The sequence below is a fragment of the Bubalus kerabau genome, chromosome 9, assembly GCF_029407905.1.
Source record: "Bubalus kerabau isolate K-KA32 ecotype Philippines breed swamp buffalo chromosome 9, PCC_UOA_SB_1v2, whole genome shotgun sequence".
Taxonomy (NCBI): Eukaryota; Metazoa; Chordata; class Mammalia; order Artiodactyla; family Bovidae; genus Bubalus; species Bubalus kerabau.
This window is the reverse complement of record NC_073632.1, coordinates 102191948-102211234: the sequence shown is the minus strand read 5'-3', so window position 1 is coordinate 102211234 and position 19287 is coordinate 102191948. Positions and strand designations below refer to the sequence as shown.

Below are 19287 nucleotides of genomic sequence, written 5' to 3'. Positions count from 1 at the left end.
ATGCGCACACGCCTTCATTTTAATTTAAATGAAAAGAATAAACAATGTGGCACTGAAGAAAAATACAGCTTTGATTTATACATATGTGACTAGCGCATGTAGTTATATCTAAAGAGCAACATTATTTTTTGGCAAGTCAGTCTTTGCTGCTGCCAGTCAGTGAGTGATCCTTTTTAAAGCTCTGAGCAGGCTGTATGAAGGCCATGTGACATGTAACTCCAGTGGGTAAAGCTTGGTGACTAGACCTTTAAAAACTTAAGAACAAATCAATTTTTAACATCATTTTGACTAAAATTAGTTTTAGAGTATATAGACGGTAGCTGATAATAATTCACTTCCCTCACAGTCAGTTTCTGAGACTGACAGACAAATACAGCATGTACCTTTAAAAAATCTGCAAGTTTAGCAAACCTAAGATTTTGTTGGAAGTATTGCTGTGTTATTAAGGGTTGTGTTTATAACCCATCGTTACCTTTTTTACTTAGCAAAACATGTGGATTTATGTAGACTTTAAAAAAGATTTATGTATATCTATAACATATATAGTTTTTGTCCTCAGGGAAATACAAAATTTTTAATTTACGTTTCAAAAATAAAACTTAAGCCACAGCACCTAAACTGAGCCTGGTGTAATAATATTTGGTTAATGATACTGCTTCTGGATGGAAATAAGCCAGTTAGAAGTTGGTGTATTTATGTGAGGTCTGTAGTGTCTAGGGAACCACTGAAATTATAGCAGCCTGAGAAAAGGAATAAGATAAGAGAGTAGTATATTGTTTTCATCATAGAAGATGGCTAAGGAAAATCTCTTGAGAATCTGGTTGGGACAAGGCTATTTCTGCAAAAGTATGTCTTTAGATAGAATCTGTTAGGTTTTAGGCATAGGGATACAGATAAACAAAATGTTTCTATGTACTGTGAATAGCATTCTCAATCATAAATAGATGCCTAAAAAAAATACAAAATCTTTATTAAGAATGGATTGAATAAAAAATAAATGGGTTGAGCAATATAAAGACAATTTTCTAAAAAAAAAAAAAAGACTTGAGTAAATGAAAATATATTTCCAGATGAAAGACAGGATGTTACAGATTTTCTCTTACCAGTTAGCTAATGTTTGATGTCATTCTAATGAAAATGTCAGTGAATGAGGTGAGTGGGAGTTGGAAGGACTCTTGACAAAATGTTCTAGGGTTTTTCTGGAAGAATGAATAGGTAAAAACTTAGGAAATATTTGACAAAAAGTAATGTGCATGATGTAAACACTTTCTGAATATTCAGACTTTTTCTGATTCTGTAATTACATCTATGTGATTCTGGTATAAAATTCATAGTATGAAAATAGCTTAGAAACAAACCTCTGTATGTAATTTTCTCCAAAAAGTTTAAGAGGAGAAGGATTAATTCATAGAATGGTGCTGGGGCAGTTGCTAAACTGTTGGGGAAGTGAACTCCCTTTAGTTACCAGCTTCCAACAGGGCTAAAGTAAATATCAGATGAACGAAAAAGCTAGGGGTAAAGAAGTTTTTTAAACAAAAGTATAGCTAGAAGGAAAGAGAAATGACTGTGACTTGGATGAGGCCAGTTAGCTTAAAATCTTTAGAATGCATCTTTGACCAAAAACAAACAAGCAAAATAAAAAGATTAAACTAACCTGGGACTTCCCTGATAGTCCAGTGGTTAAGACTGCGCTTCCACTGCAGGGGGTGTGGGTTCCATCCTTGGTCAAGAAAGTAAGAGCCCATCATTAAAAAAAACAAACTAGGGAAATATTACAGCACATATGATAGGGCTTCTGAGTACATTAATATAGAAAATATACAAATTAGAAGACTTAAGTATATAACATGAATATACAATTCAAAAGGCATAAACGTTGGCTCATAACTTGAACAAATACTCATTCTCAGTAACAATAGAAATATAAATAGTCTGTCTGTCTTGTGTTTTTAGTTTTCCTGAGACCATCTGATGCTGGCTAGCTTGAAATGGTCCTCATAAAACAGCATTGTAACTTAGTACAACCTTTTGAAAAATACTTTGTATGTCTATCAGCTTATAAAATATTCATGCTTCCCCCACTTAGTAATTCTGTTTTGAGGAATTTTCCCCAAGGACTTTATCAGAAATGTAGATAAGTGTTTAGGCACAAGGAAGTTTTTAATACAAAAAAATTAATATAAAAACCTGAAGCTAGTATATATTAATAATGAATGGCTAAGTAAATTATGGTGTCAGTGCGGTGTAACCTTTAAAAATATTTGAGTTCTTGACACTATGAGAAGATGAAAGTTGAAGATTAAAAACATTTCAGTGGTGGTAAGTTGTTTTTAAAATGTCAAAATATTTACCATGGTTTACTGGATAATAAGATGGAAGTTTTTTTTATTCATCCTATTTTTTATACATACCAAATTTTCCTCAGTGATTATATAATCAGAAAAAAGTAAGATTCAGCTTTTGAGGAAGTTAAAATTTTTATTTTTGTTTGTTGATGTTTAATGTGTTTCAGCAGACAGGCGCATGGAGAAAAATAATAAATTCTTAATATTTCCTAAATTCTACCGTTTCCTTTAAGATTTTTTCAAAGGATAAATTATATTTCATATTCAGTTCAAACTGTGGGAATAAGTGACTGTCCCATAGTTGGTTTCAAGTAGACCCATAAGTATCATCACATCTTTGTCTATTTCAGCAGTGTGAATATTTAAATTACCCTAAGTAATGATAGTTTTTATTCTAATTTACACTGTGGATTTGTTTCCACTTAAAAAGATACTTTCATTTACATTTTGTGTTGTGTTGTATTTAGAATCAGAAGTGAGAAATGACTGAATGGCAAATTCCTGTTAGTCTATAAAGCCAGACTGCTGAAGTGCTCTAGCTTTTATAAGCTGTGAAACCTTGAACAAGTTATTTAATCTCGGTCTGCCTTAGTTTGGTCTTTAGTGAAATGAGGATCATAGTAAGTGAGGCTGAGTGAATTAATACATGCAAAATGCTTTAAACAGTGCTTGTCATATAGTAAGGGAGCAATATAAGCCATATATACATATATCTACCTGCCTATATATATATATAAAGCTATATATAATTGTTGGGGCTTTCCTGGTGGCTCAGATGGCAAAGAAGCTGATGCAGTGCAAGAGACCTGGGTTCTATCCCTGAGTCAGCAAGATCCCCTGGAGAAGGGAATGGCAACCCATTCCAACATTCTTGCCTGGAGAATTCCATGGACAGGACTGGGGCAGGCTATAGTCCATGAAGTTGCAAAGAGTCAGAGACAACTGAGCAACTAACACTTTTCACATATAATTGTTAACTGTTATGTAGTATTTGGAAATACAGGATCCCTGGGAGATTGCAGTCCTGCAGTCTTATAAAAAATTAATCTCATTTAGAAATAGGATTCACGGTCATTTAATGGTATAAGGAAAAATGTGGCTTTGGTCCTTCTGATCAGTCTAATTTAATCAGTAGTGAAAAGAAATGTTTAGTGTATGAATACCACTTGTGCAGCTTATTCATAAAACAGGAGATATGGGAGTAGCTAACCACACTCAGTAGGACTTCCCTTTCCCACAGGTGGATTGGTGGCCACCGCCTCTGGGTCCGTAGCGCCCTGCTCGTACACGCGGTGCTGTCCTGCGGGTGGATTGGTGGCCGCCGCCTCTGGGTCCGTGACGCCCTGCTCGTACACGCGGTACTGTCCCGTGGGTGGATTGGTGGCTGCCGCCTCTGGGTCCGTAGCGCCCTGCTCGTACACGCGGTGCTGTCCCGCGGGTGGATTGGTGGCCGCCGCCTCTGGGTCCGTGGCGCCCTGCTCGTACACGCGGTGCTGTCCCGTGGGTGGATTGGTGGCCACCGCCTCTGGGTCCGTGGCGCCCTGCTCGTACACGCGGTGCTGTCCCGCGGGTGGATTGGTGGCCGCCGCCTCTGGGTCCGTGGCGCCCTGCTCGTACACGCGGTGCTGTCCCGCGGGTGGATTGGTGGCCGCCGCCTCTGGATCCGTGGCGCCCTGCTCGTACACACGGTGCTGCTGTTGCCCTCTCCGTTTCAGTCATAACTTCTAGGTGGCTGCATCACCCAGCCCCACCCGGGACCGAAGTGTTTCATCAGAGAGAAGTTGCTCTGTGTACCTAGCCTGGCTTCTGGCATGGTGTCTTGCACACTCAGATGTTTGTCAGAGAAATTGTGATTTAAGTTATGCAGTTATTAAGTAGCAGAGCTGAAATTTGAACTTGGATTGGTCCGGTGTCCCAGTGATCATGGTGCTTACCAGAGAGTCATTAATTTCAAACACTCTCCAAATATTTATTCTTTCAAAGTGATGATTTTTACCTCAGCCTTTCTGTCTTCATTGCAGGGAAGTATGGCCACAGCTGCCTTACCAGAGAGCGGGTCTTCCCTGGCCTTGCGAGCCCTGGGATGGGGCTCACTTTATGCCTGGTGTGGGGTCGGTGTGATCAGCTTCGCAGTCTGGAAGGCTTTAGGAGTGCACAGTGTAAGTAACTACAATCTTATAGTTGGTATCTGGAATGTTGATTCTATTTTGTCCTGCCTAAATCGTCCAGATTTTCAAATTTGTATATAGTTTATTTACTGTCTTGGGAAGTGATGACAGAGAATTGCCTGAATTCTTGCTAATAACTAGGCAGCTTGTCATTACTAGTAAATCATATAAATAATTTAAATATTTGAAGGTGGTAAAACTTCAAATATAATTAAAGTAATGACTAATTCATAGCAAATGGTTGTTCTGTATAAATTGGCGAGAGCTACTTGTTCAGAAAAATTATTTAATTTGGAATAGCTTTCTATGCTGTTTGACATCCATATTTATAAACATCATTGTAAAATAGTTAAAGCATTTTAAAATTGTTATTTCAATTATTAATGTGTTTACACATTATTGGAAAAAGACTTAGTGCCTGTGTGTGTGTAATTTATACTCCAAGCTGAAGAGCTGTGCATTCAGAATAATGGGAAGTTCTGTGGACCAGGCTCTTTGTGACAGATGAGAGTTGGTAGTGGTTTAGAATGGGTGGCCGCAGTAGAGTTGATGAAAAGAAGTTCCAGATATATCAGTGTTTCAAAGGTAGGGGCAATAAGGATTTGTTATAAATTGAATGTTGGAGGTGAAAGTCAAGTCAAGGACATCTCCAGGGTTTGGTCTGAGCAACTAGGAAATGGACGGGACCAGTGTGAGTGGAACAGATGCTAGGGGATCATGTGAGGAGCCCAGTCTGGGGCTTGTGAGTTTGGGAGAGCTTTTAGATAGCCAGGAGCCAGGTGGAGAGTCAAGTAAGCAGTTAGATATAGAGGGGTGGAATTCAGGGGAGAGGTCAAGGTGAAGGTATAAATTGGAGACTCATCAATATGTAGATAGTATTGAGTTGGCCAAAAAGTTCGTTGGGATTTTTCTGTAACAAGAGATCAGATGAGCTCACAAAGGCAGTGAATGCAGAGCAGAAAGAGAAAAGGTCTGAGGAAGGAGCTCTTGGGCATTTCTAAGGTTTAGAGGTTGAGGAATATCGAGGAGGTTTCCCTACCAAAGGGGTAGAGAAACCCAGGAGAATGGCGACCTGGATTCAGGTGAAAAAAGGTGGATGCCGGGTACACATCACGTTAGATGAGAACTGATCATTTGCTGAATTGGCGACGTGGCGTCATTGGTGGATAAAGCCTGAGTGGAGTGGATGCGAAGGAGAATGGAGGAGAGAGATTGGAGGCTGAGTATGGACAAGTCTTGAGTTTGGCTCTAAAGGGAAAGGAAGAAATGGGGTCGTAGCTATAAGGGGGAATGGGATCAAGAGAGTGTTTGTTTTTTAAGTTGGTTGAATTAACAGCATGTGTGTGTGCTGATAAAGTGAAGTCACTCAGTCGTGTCTGACTCTCTGCGACCCCATGGACTGTAGCCTACCAGGCTCCTCCATCCATGGAATTTTCTAGGCAAGAGTACTGGAGTGGGTTGCCATTTCCTTCTCCAGGGGATCTTCCCGACCCAGGGATCGAACCCAGGTCTCCCGGATTGTGGGTTGACAATAGTGTGTGCTGATAGGCATGGAGAAATTAATGCAAGGGTTGTGGGGGAGTTGTTGGAGTAACAGGTGTTATTATTAAATTGTTCACATTTGGTTTAATCATAACTACATAGGCATTAGTGTACTCTTGACTTAAAATTTACTGATAGACAAATAGACGTTAGCAAATAGATGTTGCTTTTTTCCTAGGCTAATCTTTATATTTAAAGTAACTGCCCAATCAATAGTCATTGTACCGATAAAATAGGGATTGATTGAAAAAGTTAGAGAACTTGTGACTGAAGATTTTTTGATGATTTTTAGTCACCTCAGTTTTCCTTTTGATCAATGTAAAATCTCTTCATTTCAGGCATTGTACCAGACATTTCAGACATAGCAGATTATTTAATCCTCTCAGTAACTATGAAGCAGGTATTAATATCTCCCATGTTATAAATTAGGAAATGAGGACTCAGGTCAGTCACTTGCCCAAGATTACACAGCTTGTAATTGGCAGAGTCAAGATTTGAAGGCATATCCGATGGTCTGCAGAACCTAGTCTGTTTCCAGTTTTACCTCCCTTAGTTAAGATGGACAATAAAGGAGGAGGTCAGAGGGGCCAGGGCAGGGGATGGAGGGAGTGAATTTGGTTTTTGATTGTGGCGTGATCCACAGTCTTGATAACTTGACAGATTTTACTGGGTATCTTCAATGTGAACCTCATCTCCTAACATTATAATTGACCTCAGTCTGGTATAGGATGGGCCGTTCTTTCCTCCTATAATATGAGAGCTGTTATTTGAAAACAAATGGAAAAGATTGGGAGGAAATATGTCTGGTGATAATATGTGAATGAATTATGGGTGTGTGGGTCAATTTCTTATTTTACTTTTCTTTGTAACTCTTAAATATGTATTGCTTTAACAGTAATACTGCTTTTAAAAAATAGTCCTAGGTTTTATTTTTATTAATTTATGCTGACTATAAAGCACAACTGCTGGGGAGTTCACAAAGCCTCCTTGACCACATATGAACTCCGTGTGCATGGCGGGGGGGATGCAAATAAGAGTCGTTATTAAGTTTTTGATTTTACAAAAATGGCAGTCTGTTAGCCGTCACATTGAGTGCATGGAACTGATAATGTTTCTAGAGTGCAGCGTAGGTCATAAATCAAGTAGTGAAGTTTTAAGGTATTTAGAAATATGAACAGTCTGGTTTAGAAGAGTCATAAAGAATCAATCCAGATTTTCATAGACCAACAAAATTAGGCTCTACATTATATGCTTGAGAACTTGGGCTTTATGGGCTAGACTGCTATTTTTAAAATTTATTTACTTATTTTAATTGGAGGCTAATTACAGTATTGTGGTGCTTTGCCGTACATCGACATGACTCAGCCGCAGGGGCACACGTGTCCCCCAGCTGTGCTATTTAGTGTCTAGAATGTGAACTTTATTTTATGGCACTGATGAGAGATTATTACCCAAATAAAATATCTGAGGGGCAGAATTCTTTTCTGATTGGCACTATTGATTCTTTAGATGGGCACTTTTGCTGTGTCTGAGAAGTCTCACAGAAAAGTGAACCCACTGGTAATTTTTTAGGATACATCTCTTAAAAGCCATGGTGTTGATTAATTTGTTTATTCAAAAGACAAATGTGGGCCTTCCCTCAGCCTGGCACTAAGCTAAGACAGAGCTCCCCGGTAGACAGTATGGGTGATTTTCCAAGGAAATTCTTGTTAGATGGCTCTGCTCTGAGGCTTACAGAGAGCAGTATGGTATATTTCAGTTCTGCATGTAGAGAGTTTTGATGATAACTGTGAGGTTGCCCTGATTCCAGGGATGAACTTTTATTACTATTTACTGCCTCTTACTAGGAAATTATGACCAACCAACCTAGATAGCATATTAAAAAACAGAGACATTACTTTGCCAGCAAAGGTCCATCTAGTCAAGGCTATGGCTTTTCCAGTGGTCATGTATGGATGTGAGAGTTGGACTGTGAAGAAAGCTGAGCACCGAAGAATCGATGCTTTTAAACTGTGGTGTTGGAGAAGACTCTTGCGAGTCCCTTGGACTGCAAGGAGATCCAACCAGTCCATCTTAAAGGAGACCAGTCCTGGGTGTTCATTGGAAGGACTGATGCTGAGGCTGAAACTCCAGTACTTTGGCCACCTGATGTGAAGAGTTGACTCATTGGAAAAGACCCTGATGCTGGGAGGGATTGGGGGCAGGAGGAGAAGGGGACGACAGAGGATGAAATGGCTGGATGGCATCACCGACTTGATGGACATGAGTTTGGGTGAACTCCAGGAGTTGGTGATGGACAGGGAGGCCTGGGGTGTTGCAATTCACGGGGTCACAGAGTCGGACACGACTGAGTGACTGAACTGAACTAGGAAATATCATTCTAATGTGAGGAAGGAAAAATTTTAGTCAAAAAATGTTGAGCATAAATGGTCCCAGCCTTTGCATTTACTTAGTATTGAGATGGTCATTCTAGAGAAACACATGTAAATCAGAATCAATTCCTGCTTCAGATAGTTAAATTGTAAATAAATCTCTGGTATAAACCAGTTCCATAAAAAAGGGTGCCCTCTAGTGGCTGACCTAGAGCAGCTCGCGTTCCCTGTTTTAATTCACAGCTCCATCTGCTGGCCTTAAAGGGACCGTGTTGAAAATGCTTAAAGCAAAACTTTTTTAAAATTTTTATTTACTGATTTTTATTTTTGGCTGTGCTGGTCTTGGTTGCTGCGTGGGCCTTTCTGTGGTTTCGGTGAGCGGGTGCTGCGCTCTGGTTGTGGTGCGCTGCCTTCCCGGCACAGAGGCTTCTCATTGTGGTGGCTTCTCTAGTGGGGAGCGCGGCCTCTAGGACGTGCAAACCTCAGTAGTTGCGGCACATGGACCTGGTGGTTTGGGCAGGTGGGCTCAATAATTGTGGCCCACGGGCTTAGTTGATCCACGGCCTGTGGGATCTTCCTGGGTCTGGGGTCGAACCCGGTGTCTCCTGCATTGGCAGGTGATTCTTTACCACTGAGTGGCCAGGGAAGCCCTAAAGCAAAGCTTTTCAGTTTCTTAGAAATATTTTGGATTTACTCGTTGTTTATTCAGAGTTAGTGTAGAAGTTCATTTCACGTGGAACATGTTTAATGTATCAGATATAAAGAAAAAAATTTAATTTACACAATGGTAGATCATTTAAGAAGAGATTCTAAAAAAGGAGAGAGCTAGTGGAAGCTATCTTGTCAGCCAGCTGAAGCAGATCAGGGTGTCCAGGGTTTAAAGTGGGACCCCTGCCTACCTTCAAGTCAGAATCAGTGCAGGTCCAGCCTGGCATCACCACACCAGCTCCACCCTGCTCACCAGCTGTGGGCATGGCCTGATTGCTCAGAATGGGCTCATCAGTTACTTTGAATTATGGTATTTTATCATGTGATTATTTTATCACAGCATCTGAACTGTGAAAAGAATGAACATTTAGTATGGGTTCATGTTAAGTTTAGAGACTTGTGGAGATTAAATGCTTTTCAGGCAGTAAATAAGGGCATTAGTGATACTAACTGGTGACCCCTCAATTGTCAAAAGAAAAACCATGCCACCTACAGTTATTTAAATGTTAACTTTTTTACCTTTATTGTTTATAGTCGGTATAGACTGAGAGGTTGAGCATATTTGTGGTTAGACTGTCTTGTTGTTTTTTTTTTCCTTCCCTTTGAAGGAAAAGCATTAGGTGTATAAAAAATTCCAGATTAATATGATCGAAATCGTTATAGCTTTTCATGCTTAATGGACCTGTGTTCTACATTTATTTGAGGCGAGGTTATCTCAAAATACTGGTCAGAATCACCCACTGCTAACATTTATTGTAGTTTGTATAGAATATATTCACGGTACTCGGTATAGTTAAAATTTACAAGTCAGTTACAGTTGTCTTCACAGGAGCTAAAACCTTGATAGTAATAAAACCATGAATGGAAACATTTTCATTTATTGTGAAATACTTTAAGTTGTCCCAAGATTTTAATTTAAAAATCAACTTATAAATAGAGTTTTTTTATTAACCATGGAATAAGAAGTATTTGTTTTTATTTATATATATTGGTATTTATTTTTAAAGAAAAATACTTAGGACCTATCTTTTTTTAAACAGATGATTTTGTGTTTTGTAAAAAAAAAAATGTACACATTGCTTAAAAAGTCATTGTAGGAAAGTTAAAAAAAAAATCACCAGAAATCTCTGAGTTGTAATCACTTGTTATAGTAGAAACATCCATTTAGACCTTGTATAGGCATGTTCATATAATTGTAAAATATTTTTTTATTGTACTACTCTAGAACTTTTTTTCACTGAATAGTCATAGGAACATCTTTGCATAGTAGAGTATGTGAATCTCCATTACTTTAATGGCTATGTGGTGCTCAATTGTAAGTTATAATTTACTTAATCAGCAGCAGCATTTAGATTGTAATTTTTTACTATCAGACACCATGGTAAACCTCTCTAGGCATACATCTTTTTGTACTGTGTTTTGTCAAGAAATGTGTTCTAAAGACAAGATGTTATTGTTGAATCGAAGTGTATTTTTTAAAAAATGTTTTTGATATCTGTTGTTAAATGTCCCCCCAGGAAAATATATAAAATTTAGAAGATATCAACAATGTATACAAGTTTCCTAGCATCCTTGCCAGTAGTGGCTTTTGTTACTCTGAATTTTTTGCCAGTCTGACATATGGAAAATGTCTTCCTTTACCTGTCTCTCTGAAGACCCTGCTGCTGTACAGGCCTTTATGGGAATAATCTGTGATTGGAGTCGTGCATACTCTACAGCCCGTCTTCCTCCTCATTTAATATAGGTTGCTTTTTTCTCAAAAGCCCAGACCTCTTTTTCTTTAAAAAACTAAAAGTTAAACATGTTAAAACAAACATATTTTAAACATTTCTCTAAAAGTTGTCATTTGATTTTTCCTGTTCTAAGTGAAAGTGAAAATCGCTCAGTCGTGTCCAACTCTTTGCGACCCCATGGATTATTACAGTCCATGGGATTCTCCAGGCCAGAATACTGGAGAGGGTAGCCTTTCCCTTCGGCAGGGGATCTTTCTAATCCAGGGATCGAACCCAGGTCTCCCACATTGCAGGCGGATTCTTTATCAGCTGAGCCACCAGGAAAGCCCAGGAATACTGCAGTAGGTAGCCTATCTCTTCTCCAGGGGATCTTCCCGACCTAGGAATCGAACCAGGGTCTCCTGCATTGCAGGCGGATTCTTTACCAACTGAGCTATCAGGGCAGCCCTTTCCTGTTCTAAGGAAGATCTTATTTAAAAGTTCTTTTCCATTATGGCTTATTACAGGATATTGAATGTAGTTCCCTGTGCTCTACAGTAGGACCTTGTTTATCCATTCTCTGTATATTAGTTTGCACCTGCTAGTCCCAGATTCCCAAGCCAGCCCTCCCTGCCCCCTGCAACTGCAAGTCGGCTCCCTTTGTCTATTTTGTAGATAAGTTCATGTGTGTCATAGTTTAGATTCCACATATAAGTGATATCCTTTGGTGTTTGTCTTTCTGACTTCTTTCACTTAGTATTAATATGATAACCTCTATGTCTAAGATGCTTACTCCTTGGAAGGAAAGTTATGACCAACCTAGATAGCATATTCAAAAGCAGAGACATTACTTTGCCAACAAAGGTCCATCTAGTCAAGGCTATGGTTTTTCCAGTGATCACGTATGGATGTGAAAGTTGGACTATGAAGAAAGCTGAGCGCCGAAGAATTGATGCTTTTGAACTGTGGTGTTGGAGAAGACGCTTGAGAGTCCCTTGGACTAGATCCAACCGGTCCATTCTAAAGGAAATCAGTCCTGGATGTTCTTTGGAAGGACTGATGCTAAAGCTGAAACTCCAGTACTTTGGCCACCTCATGCGAAGAGTTGACTCATTGGAAAAGACTGATGCTGGGAGGGATTGGGGGCCGGAGGAGAAGGGGACGACAGAGGATGAGATGGCTGGATGGCATCACCGACTCGATGGACGGGAGTTTGGGTGAACTCTGGGAGTTGGTGATGGACAGGGAGGCCTGGCGTGCTGCGATTCATGGGGTTGCAAAGAGTCGGACACGACTGAGCGACTGAACTGAACTGAGGTCTATCCGTGTTGCTGCCAGTAGCACTGTTTTGTTCTTTTTTCTGGCTGAGTAGTATTCTGTTGTGCACGTGTGTACCGTATCTTTATGCACTCATCTGTTGCTGGGTGTTTAGGTTGTCTCCATGTCTTGGTTGTTGTAAATAGTGCTGTTGTGAATATAGGAGTGCATGTCTCTTTCTGAGCTACAGTTTTTTGTTAATATATTCCCAGGAGTGGGATTACTGGATCGTAATGGCAACTCTGTTTTTTAGTTTTCTGAGGACCCTCCATACTGTTCTCCATAGTGGCTGGACCAATTTACATTGCCACCAGCAGTGTGGGAGAGTTCCCTTTTCTCCACACCCTCTCCAGCATTTGTTATTTATAGACTTTTTGATGATGGCCTTTCTGACTGGTGTGAGGTGGTACCTCATTGTAGTTTTAATTTGCGTTTCTTTAGTAATGAGTGGTGGTGAGCATCTTTTCATGTGCCTGTTGGCCATCTGAATGTATTCTAAGAAAGATCTTTTACAGGAAGGACTATAACACCTCATCTCTGGGACAATATTGGATGTACTCTAATAAAACTTATTTTCTCCAGTCTCTTTTTGGTAGCTGTTGCTAGGAGTACTTTTATATTAATATTTAGGCCCACTTCTTAATTACCTTATGACCAACTTGAGGGCTTTTGCTAATTACAGTCAAATCTCGCGACGCTTTGCTGATTTCAGTTTTTACCAGCATTTTGGTGTATCTCGTATTAAGTGCATTTGTTCTTGCACTATGTTTACTCATTTCAGATGAAAGCAGCATTTAGGGTGAATGCTCCACCGCCATACGTAAAATAAAACTAAGGGAAAGCTTTAGAGTTTTCCACTTCTAAGATATCTAAGAAGGAAGCCGCCTTCATGCTCTATACTATTCATTGGTTTAGGTCAAAGATTAAAAACAAATCGGAGTCTCCTGGCAAATGGTTTCTTGGTAGCCACTTCTGAGTGGTCTGCAGGGGAAGTCTGAAAAGAGGCTAAAACATTTTTCTACATCCTCGCCTAATCTAGTTTCAGTGCTTCCAGAGATTTCTACCAGCTTCTGTCTCCAGGAAGAGAGCTTCAGTTTCTTATTCTGCTTACCGCCTGTCAGCAGCCCCAGCCTGGCTTCCTTTTCCTGATGGTACCTCCTCGACCACTCAGAATACGTCATCATGAGATGCAGAAATGGCTCCATCTGTCACGCTCTTGGGCCTTCAAACAGCTTAAGTATTGAGGAATGTTTTTCCTGGAATCATTTTTAAATTAATTGGAAGTGGCACTGGCACCGGTTAAACTCAGGTCTGAGGTGACAAGAACATCTCTCTACCCCTTACTTCCCATCCCAGTGCAGCTCTAATGGGCTTGGCCTCTTGGTGGTGAGAAGCACTCTGTGAATGTGGAGAAGCAGTTTGGTGACAGGAAGACCGAGTCAAAGGGGCTTGCTCAGCTTAAAATGGGAGATAATGACCGATGTATTTTCTTTTTTCTTTTTCTTTTTTAAAGCCAAGGGAGGAGGGAAGAAGGGATTCAGCTGTTTTGGCATATTGCCAAGATTCCTCTTTTAAAAACCCATCAGTTTCCTTTTATAAGTAAAATAGGGCCCCCAGCATTTTATACAGTAAGAATGTGCAGCAGTTACCAAGGAAGATAAGCCCTGCCTTAGAAGCCTTCTTGTTCCAGGCCTGACACAAATCAGGCCTAATTACCTCAAGAACATTCTCAGTCTTAATGCCACTGGACATCTGGCAGCCTTGATGTCACATGTTGTCTTTTCCTTTGTCCTTACTTCTTACACTGAGCGTGGAAAACGGGGCTCACGTGAGCTAATCTCTAGCCAGAGCCTGTGGAGTGAAGACCTGAGAGCGCACACTTGCCCCTTAAGCTTTCTTTTCAGAGGTACCTACTCCTGACTGCTATGCTGTGTTCAGTCACCTCTGACTCTCGGCGACCCCATGGGCTGTAGCCCACCAAGCTGCTCTGTCCATGGGATTCTCCAGGCAGGAATACTGGAGTGGGTTGCCGTTTCCTACTCCAACCTATTATTGGTTAGTCACAAATATCTAAAACTATGAAAAAAAAAATATCAATTGGGCTTCCCTGGTGGCTCAGACAGTAAAGAATCTGCCTGCGATGCAGGAGACCCGGGTTTAATCCCTGGGTTGGGGAGATCCCCTGGAGAAGGAAATGGCAACCCGCTCCAGTATCCTTGCCTGGAAAATGCCATGGATAGAGGAGACTGGCGGGCTGTAGTCCATGGGGTCACAAAGAGTTGGACACGACTGAGCAACTAACACTTTCACTTTCAGTTCATCGATCAGAATATGAAATATTCGCTCTAGTTTTCCTGACTGAAATACTTGTAACAGTTTTAACCAGTGTTAGCTGTGACAAGACTCTTGGGGCTTTCAGAGCTCTTGTTCTTTTTGTACTTGTTCATGGTCCTGCTTAGGCTGTTGTTTTCCACTTCCCACCATCCTGTTCACTGTTGTTTCCTCCTTTGCCCTTGTATCTTCTAATGGTTCTGTTCATCCCAGTGGCTTCCTCCACATGCAGACAGCTGCCAGGACCGCATCTCCAGCCAGAGCCCTGAACTCCTAGCTCGTGGGTGCATTTGACTGGACACTGATCTTGGACGTCCGCTGGGGTCAGGTGTGGTTCCACTCGAACTGTCCTTTACTTCCCATTTCACCCTCCAGCCTACTCCCAGCATCACTCATGGTGAATGGCAGCAGCATCCATCATCCAGCAGTGCTGCCTAGACTGAAAAGCTGGATTTTATTCATGACCACACTCTTTCTCCCCCCTCAGTCTGATGTGTCACCAAGTCTTGCTGCTACTCCACCCCCACAGCCCTGTGGTTGGGGGCACCTTCCTGCCCCACACGTCTTATCATAGCTAACGTTGGTTCTGCCTGCCTCCCACCCGGCCCTGCCATAGTCTTTCTCCACACGTGGCTAGGACATGCTGGGCTTCATCTTCCCCACACCTGCCTGCAGCTGAGGTAGGCTGTACCAGTCACCTCTGCCTATAGCCGTACCATGAAAGGCGCAGAAGCTGAGAGACAGCATCCACGGAGGGGAGAAGGCTCACTTGTGTCAAATGTTGCTGAGAGATCAAGTGACAGAAGAGTAAAGACAAGACCTGGATGTAAACCCAGCAGAGAATCATCTTGGATTTTCTCATTTCCCATCTTTCCCTTCATCTAAACCATGAGTGCTGGTTAGCTCTGCTGCTAAAAATAGCCCAGCTCTTTCATTTCTCTCCATGGGTATGGTGGGCCTTTTGACATGCCTGTGAGACCCAAGAGATGCTGCTGCAAAGCCCCACCCCCATGAGAGCATTCGACCTCCTCCCACCTGCCTCTGCCCAAGGATCTCGCTCCCGTAATTATCCCCAGCCTTTGCTGATCAACGGCTTTCCCTCTGCTGCAGTGTGTAGAGACGCACTCTAGTCTCTCCCACCTAGAAGTCTTCTCTTCTCCTCTGGCTACCAGCCCATTTGCCTGCTTCCTGTCATAGAAGAGATTTCCTTAAAGAGTTGCCTGTGATCCCTGTCTCCACTTCCTGCCCCGTTTATCCTCAGTCCAGTTTCCTTCCCGGCACCCCTGAAACTGCTGGTGTCAGGGCTCTGGTGCCCTGCGTGTTGCCGGGTCCAGGTCTTGTCTTTACTCTTCTGTTACTTGATCTCTCAGCAATGTTTGACACAAGTGAGCCTTCTCCCCTCCGTGGACGCTGTCTCTCGGCTTCTGCGCCTTTCTCTTCGCCCTGTGTGTGTCTCCTTTGCCGGCTCCTCCCCTGCAGACCCTGAAGCGTTGGTGTGTCCAGTGGCTTCGTACTTGGGCCCCTGTTTTCCATCTGAACTCAGCCGTTGGTGCTGGTGATTAAAAGCAATCTACAGTCTCACAATGTCCACATATACAGTTCAGCCTGACCTTCAGATTTGCCTTGAAACCACACGTGGTCCATCTCTTGTGTCTCACGGCATGTCAAAGCCCCAGGTCCTAACCAGAACTCTTGGGTTTCCTCACCTTCTCCCCAGCTTGCTCCTCCCTCAGTCTCTTCCATTTCAGTGAGTGCCACTCCCATCTCCCCAGTAGTTCAAGCCAAAAACCCAGCAGAGAATCATCTTAGATTTTCTCTTTTCCCATCTTTCCCTTCATCTAAACCATGAGTGCTTGTTAGCTCTGCTGCTAAACATAGCCCGGCTCTTTCATCTCTCTCCACCTCCATTTTTGCCTGGTGTATTGAAATGGTTTCTTATCTAGTATCTCAGCTTCACTTTCCCTAGAATTTTTTCCCACATGTAAGTCAAATCATGGTACTCGTTTATCTAGAAACCCTTCAGCATCTCCTGTTGAGGAAATCTTATAGGATGTAGCCCCACCAACCTCACTGACCTCACCTGAGCCCCCACAAGGACCCCTCCCATCCACTACACTCACCTGGCCCTGGACCTTCTTGTTCCTTCAGCACACCAGCCTATTTCTGCACAGAGCCTTTCTAGCTTTGCCCAGGACACTCCTTCCCTGGGTCTTTGCATGGCTGGTTCCACATGGCCATCCAGGGTTTCAGTCCAGATTTATTTCCCCTCCTCAGAGATGCTTCCCCAGACTATCTAATTAATTGTCCAAATGCAAGAGCTTCTTCACTCCCTCCACTCAGTTCCTCTCTGGTGTTACCCGATTTTCTTTTCCTCATAATGCTTGTTGCAAAATGAAGTTACACTAAACACTTAAAAACTGTTTCTGTCTTTGCAAAAAAAACCCTAAATTCTAAGAGGGTGGCACTCTCATTTCCCTTGTTCCCTGCTGTGTCCTTGACACCCACCAGAGCCTCGCATGGAGGAGGTGCCCTGCGGGGTGAAATCTGATCACGCTGCTGTGTTGTTTCAGTGGCTCCCTCTTCCCTTGAGAGTACGTTCCAGGTTCCCTGATATGGTTTATGAGTCCCTCTGTGACCCGGCCCCTGCTTATGCTTTAACTCGTTGATTCTCAGCTGGGGGTGGGGGAGGTGTGGGTGGCAGTTTTGCTGGGTCCCACCCCCAGCCATGAGAGAGAGCTGGCAATGTCTGGAGGTCCTTCGGCCATCATAACCGCAGGGGAGCATCTAATGGATGGAGGTCAGTGGTGGTTTAGTTGCAAGTCCTGTCCGACTCTTGGGACCCCATGGACTGTACCCGCCAGGCTCCTCTGTCCATGGGATTTCTCAGACAAGAATACTGGAGTGGGGTGCCATTTCCTCTTCCAGGGCATCTTCCCGACCCAGGGATCGAACCCACATCTCCTGCATTGCAGGCTGCTGCTAAACATCCCACAGTGCATAGGACAGGCCACAAAGAATAGTCTAGTCCGAAATGTCAGGAGTGCCACAGTTGAGAGTCTAGGTGTTCCTCTTATCCTTTGTCATGGTCAGAGGTCTATGCCTGCTGAAAGGTCATGTTCTTTCCTTGAGCCTTGTCCTTGCTAATTGCCCACCTGGAACACCCCTTCCCCTCTTTACTGTTCCCAGCTGCTGTTGACCCTGTTCATGGCCTTGATGGAGGCAAATTAAGCTTTAACCTTTACAACATGAAATTAAATTTGTTTTGGCAGTTTGGAGTTTTTTTATAAAGATAACTTAAGTTTCTACCTCAAATTGAAAGTAACTTCCATACACAAACATTCTTGTGTCTGTCTTTTTTTTTTTTTTTTTTTTTGGATGGGTAAAGCTGTTGTTACTGAGGACTACAGTATTATATGTATTATTAGTCCAGTTGCAGAGAATAAATGAGCTGACTTAGTAAACAGCACCTTTGCAGTTAGTTTAATTTTTTGACCATAGGCTCTTTCTCACTTTTTAGATATGATTTAGTGTGTTTAAACACACATTAATGAATTTTAGTTTCTTTGTGCCATGTTTTCATGTTGTCCTTTTTAACGATTAATATGAGCAGCTTGCCAGTTAATGTTACGGTATTTGAATACCATAAGTAGGAAGTTGGTCCCTGGGTTTTTTTGAATTGACATTCTACCTTTGTTCTATTCATGGGACAGAGCTTTTGTGGCCCTGCTTTTGTCCTTCCCCGAGCCGTCCCACTATTGCTGATGAAAGAAAACACTTTCAGGTTCTGTGGTTTGTAAAGACCCCCACATGAGGATTACAAAGTTATTTATGAGCAATAGAATCACAGCCCACTAATTTTTTAAAAGCTACAATTTGCCTGTTAAGATTTTTAAATCACAAGATTTTAAAAAATAATTGTGTTTATATAACACTCTGCTTGCATGCTGGTGAGTTTGTAGCTTGTAAAATTAACACAACCCTCATTGCATCTTTTTTTTCTTTTTCAAATCCATTTGCACATGGATTATTTTTTTAAAACTTTCCACAGAACAAAATATTTTAAATAACTTCAAAGGATAAAAATATTCCTTCTGCCATTGCATATTTATTTTACTGTGTTTCTAGCACTGTAGACTCTTTTTTAATTTTATGTTCTAATTTGGTAAAGGTAGATACTAGTTTTGAAAGGGATTAAGAAATCTTTTAGTTTACTCATAGCTTTATCTGAAACTTACGGTATCAACCTTGCTAAAAACCCCCAAATAGGCACCATTTTCCTTACCCCTTTATTCAAAACTCCACACCAGGTGGATTCTCCAGCCCTGCCTTTCCATCTTATTCTCACCTGTTAGCCCCCAGAGCCTTACTTGACTCAGTTCTGTAGTTATTTCCTCATTTTTTTCTACCATGAACAGTGACTGAATCCCTGTTCATGTACCAAGCTCTGTGCTAGAGGATAAAGATATGCTGTTAAATAAAAGGTGTTCCCTTTGGAGTGACAATTTCATAAGTAATTACGTTTGTGTGTGATAAATCCTGTAATGGAGAGAGGTACACAGTGGTGGCAGATTTTTAAAAAGTTACTTCCTGGGAGACTAAAAGACTTAGGAGAGGGTAGAATATTTTAACTGGATTCCTAGAGAGAAAAAGGGCATCGAGAGCTAGGGATGAAAGTCCAGGTGACTTAGTTTACAACCATTCTTGGTTCAGCTGCTCGCTGGTCATCTTTATTTCCTGCTTCCTCCCTCCTAAGTGCTGTAACCAATAGTATTATGGCATAATCCTGCCATCA

The 19287-nt window shown here is 41.7% G+C and overlaps 1 protein-coding gene across 3 annotated transcripts in view; it reads left to right on the top strand.

Annotated features, from left to right (window-relative positions):
• TMEM242 (transmembrane protein 242) overlaps window positions 1-19287 on the top strand; it is a 41438-nt gene that overhangs the window by 4357 nt on the left and 17794 nt on the right. For 2 of the 3 annotated variants that reach the window (XM_055536070.1, XM_055536071.1), the window contains exon 3: window positions 4367-4504. In XM_055536070.1, coding sequence (XP_055392045.1) covers window positions 4367-4504 — 138 coding nt within the window. Of the gene's footprint in view, window positions 1-4366; window positions 4505-13203; window positions 14238-19287 lie in introns of those variants that run through there. The other variant, XM_055536069.1, reaches the window with a different exon arrangement.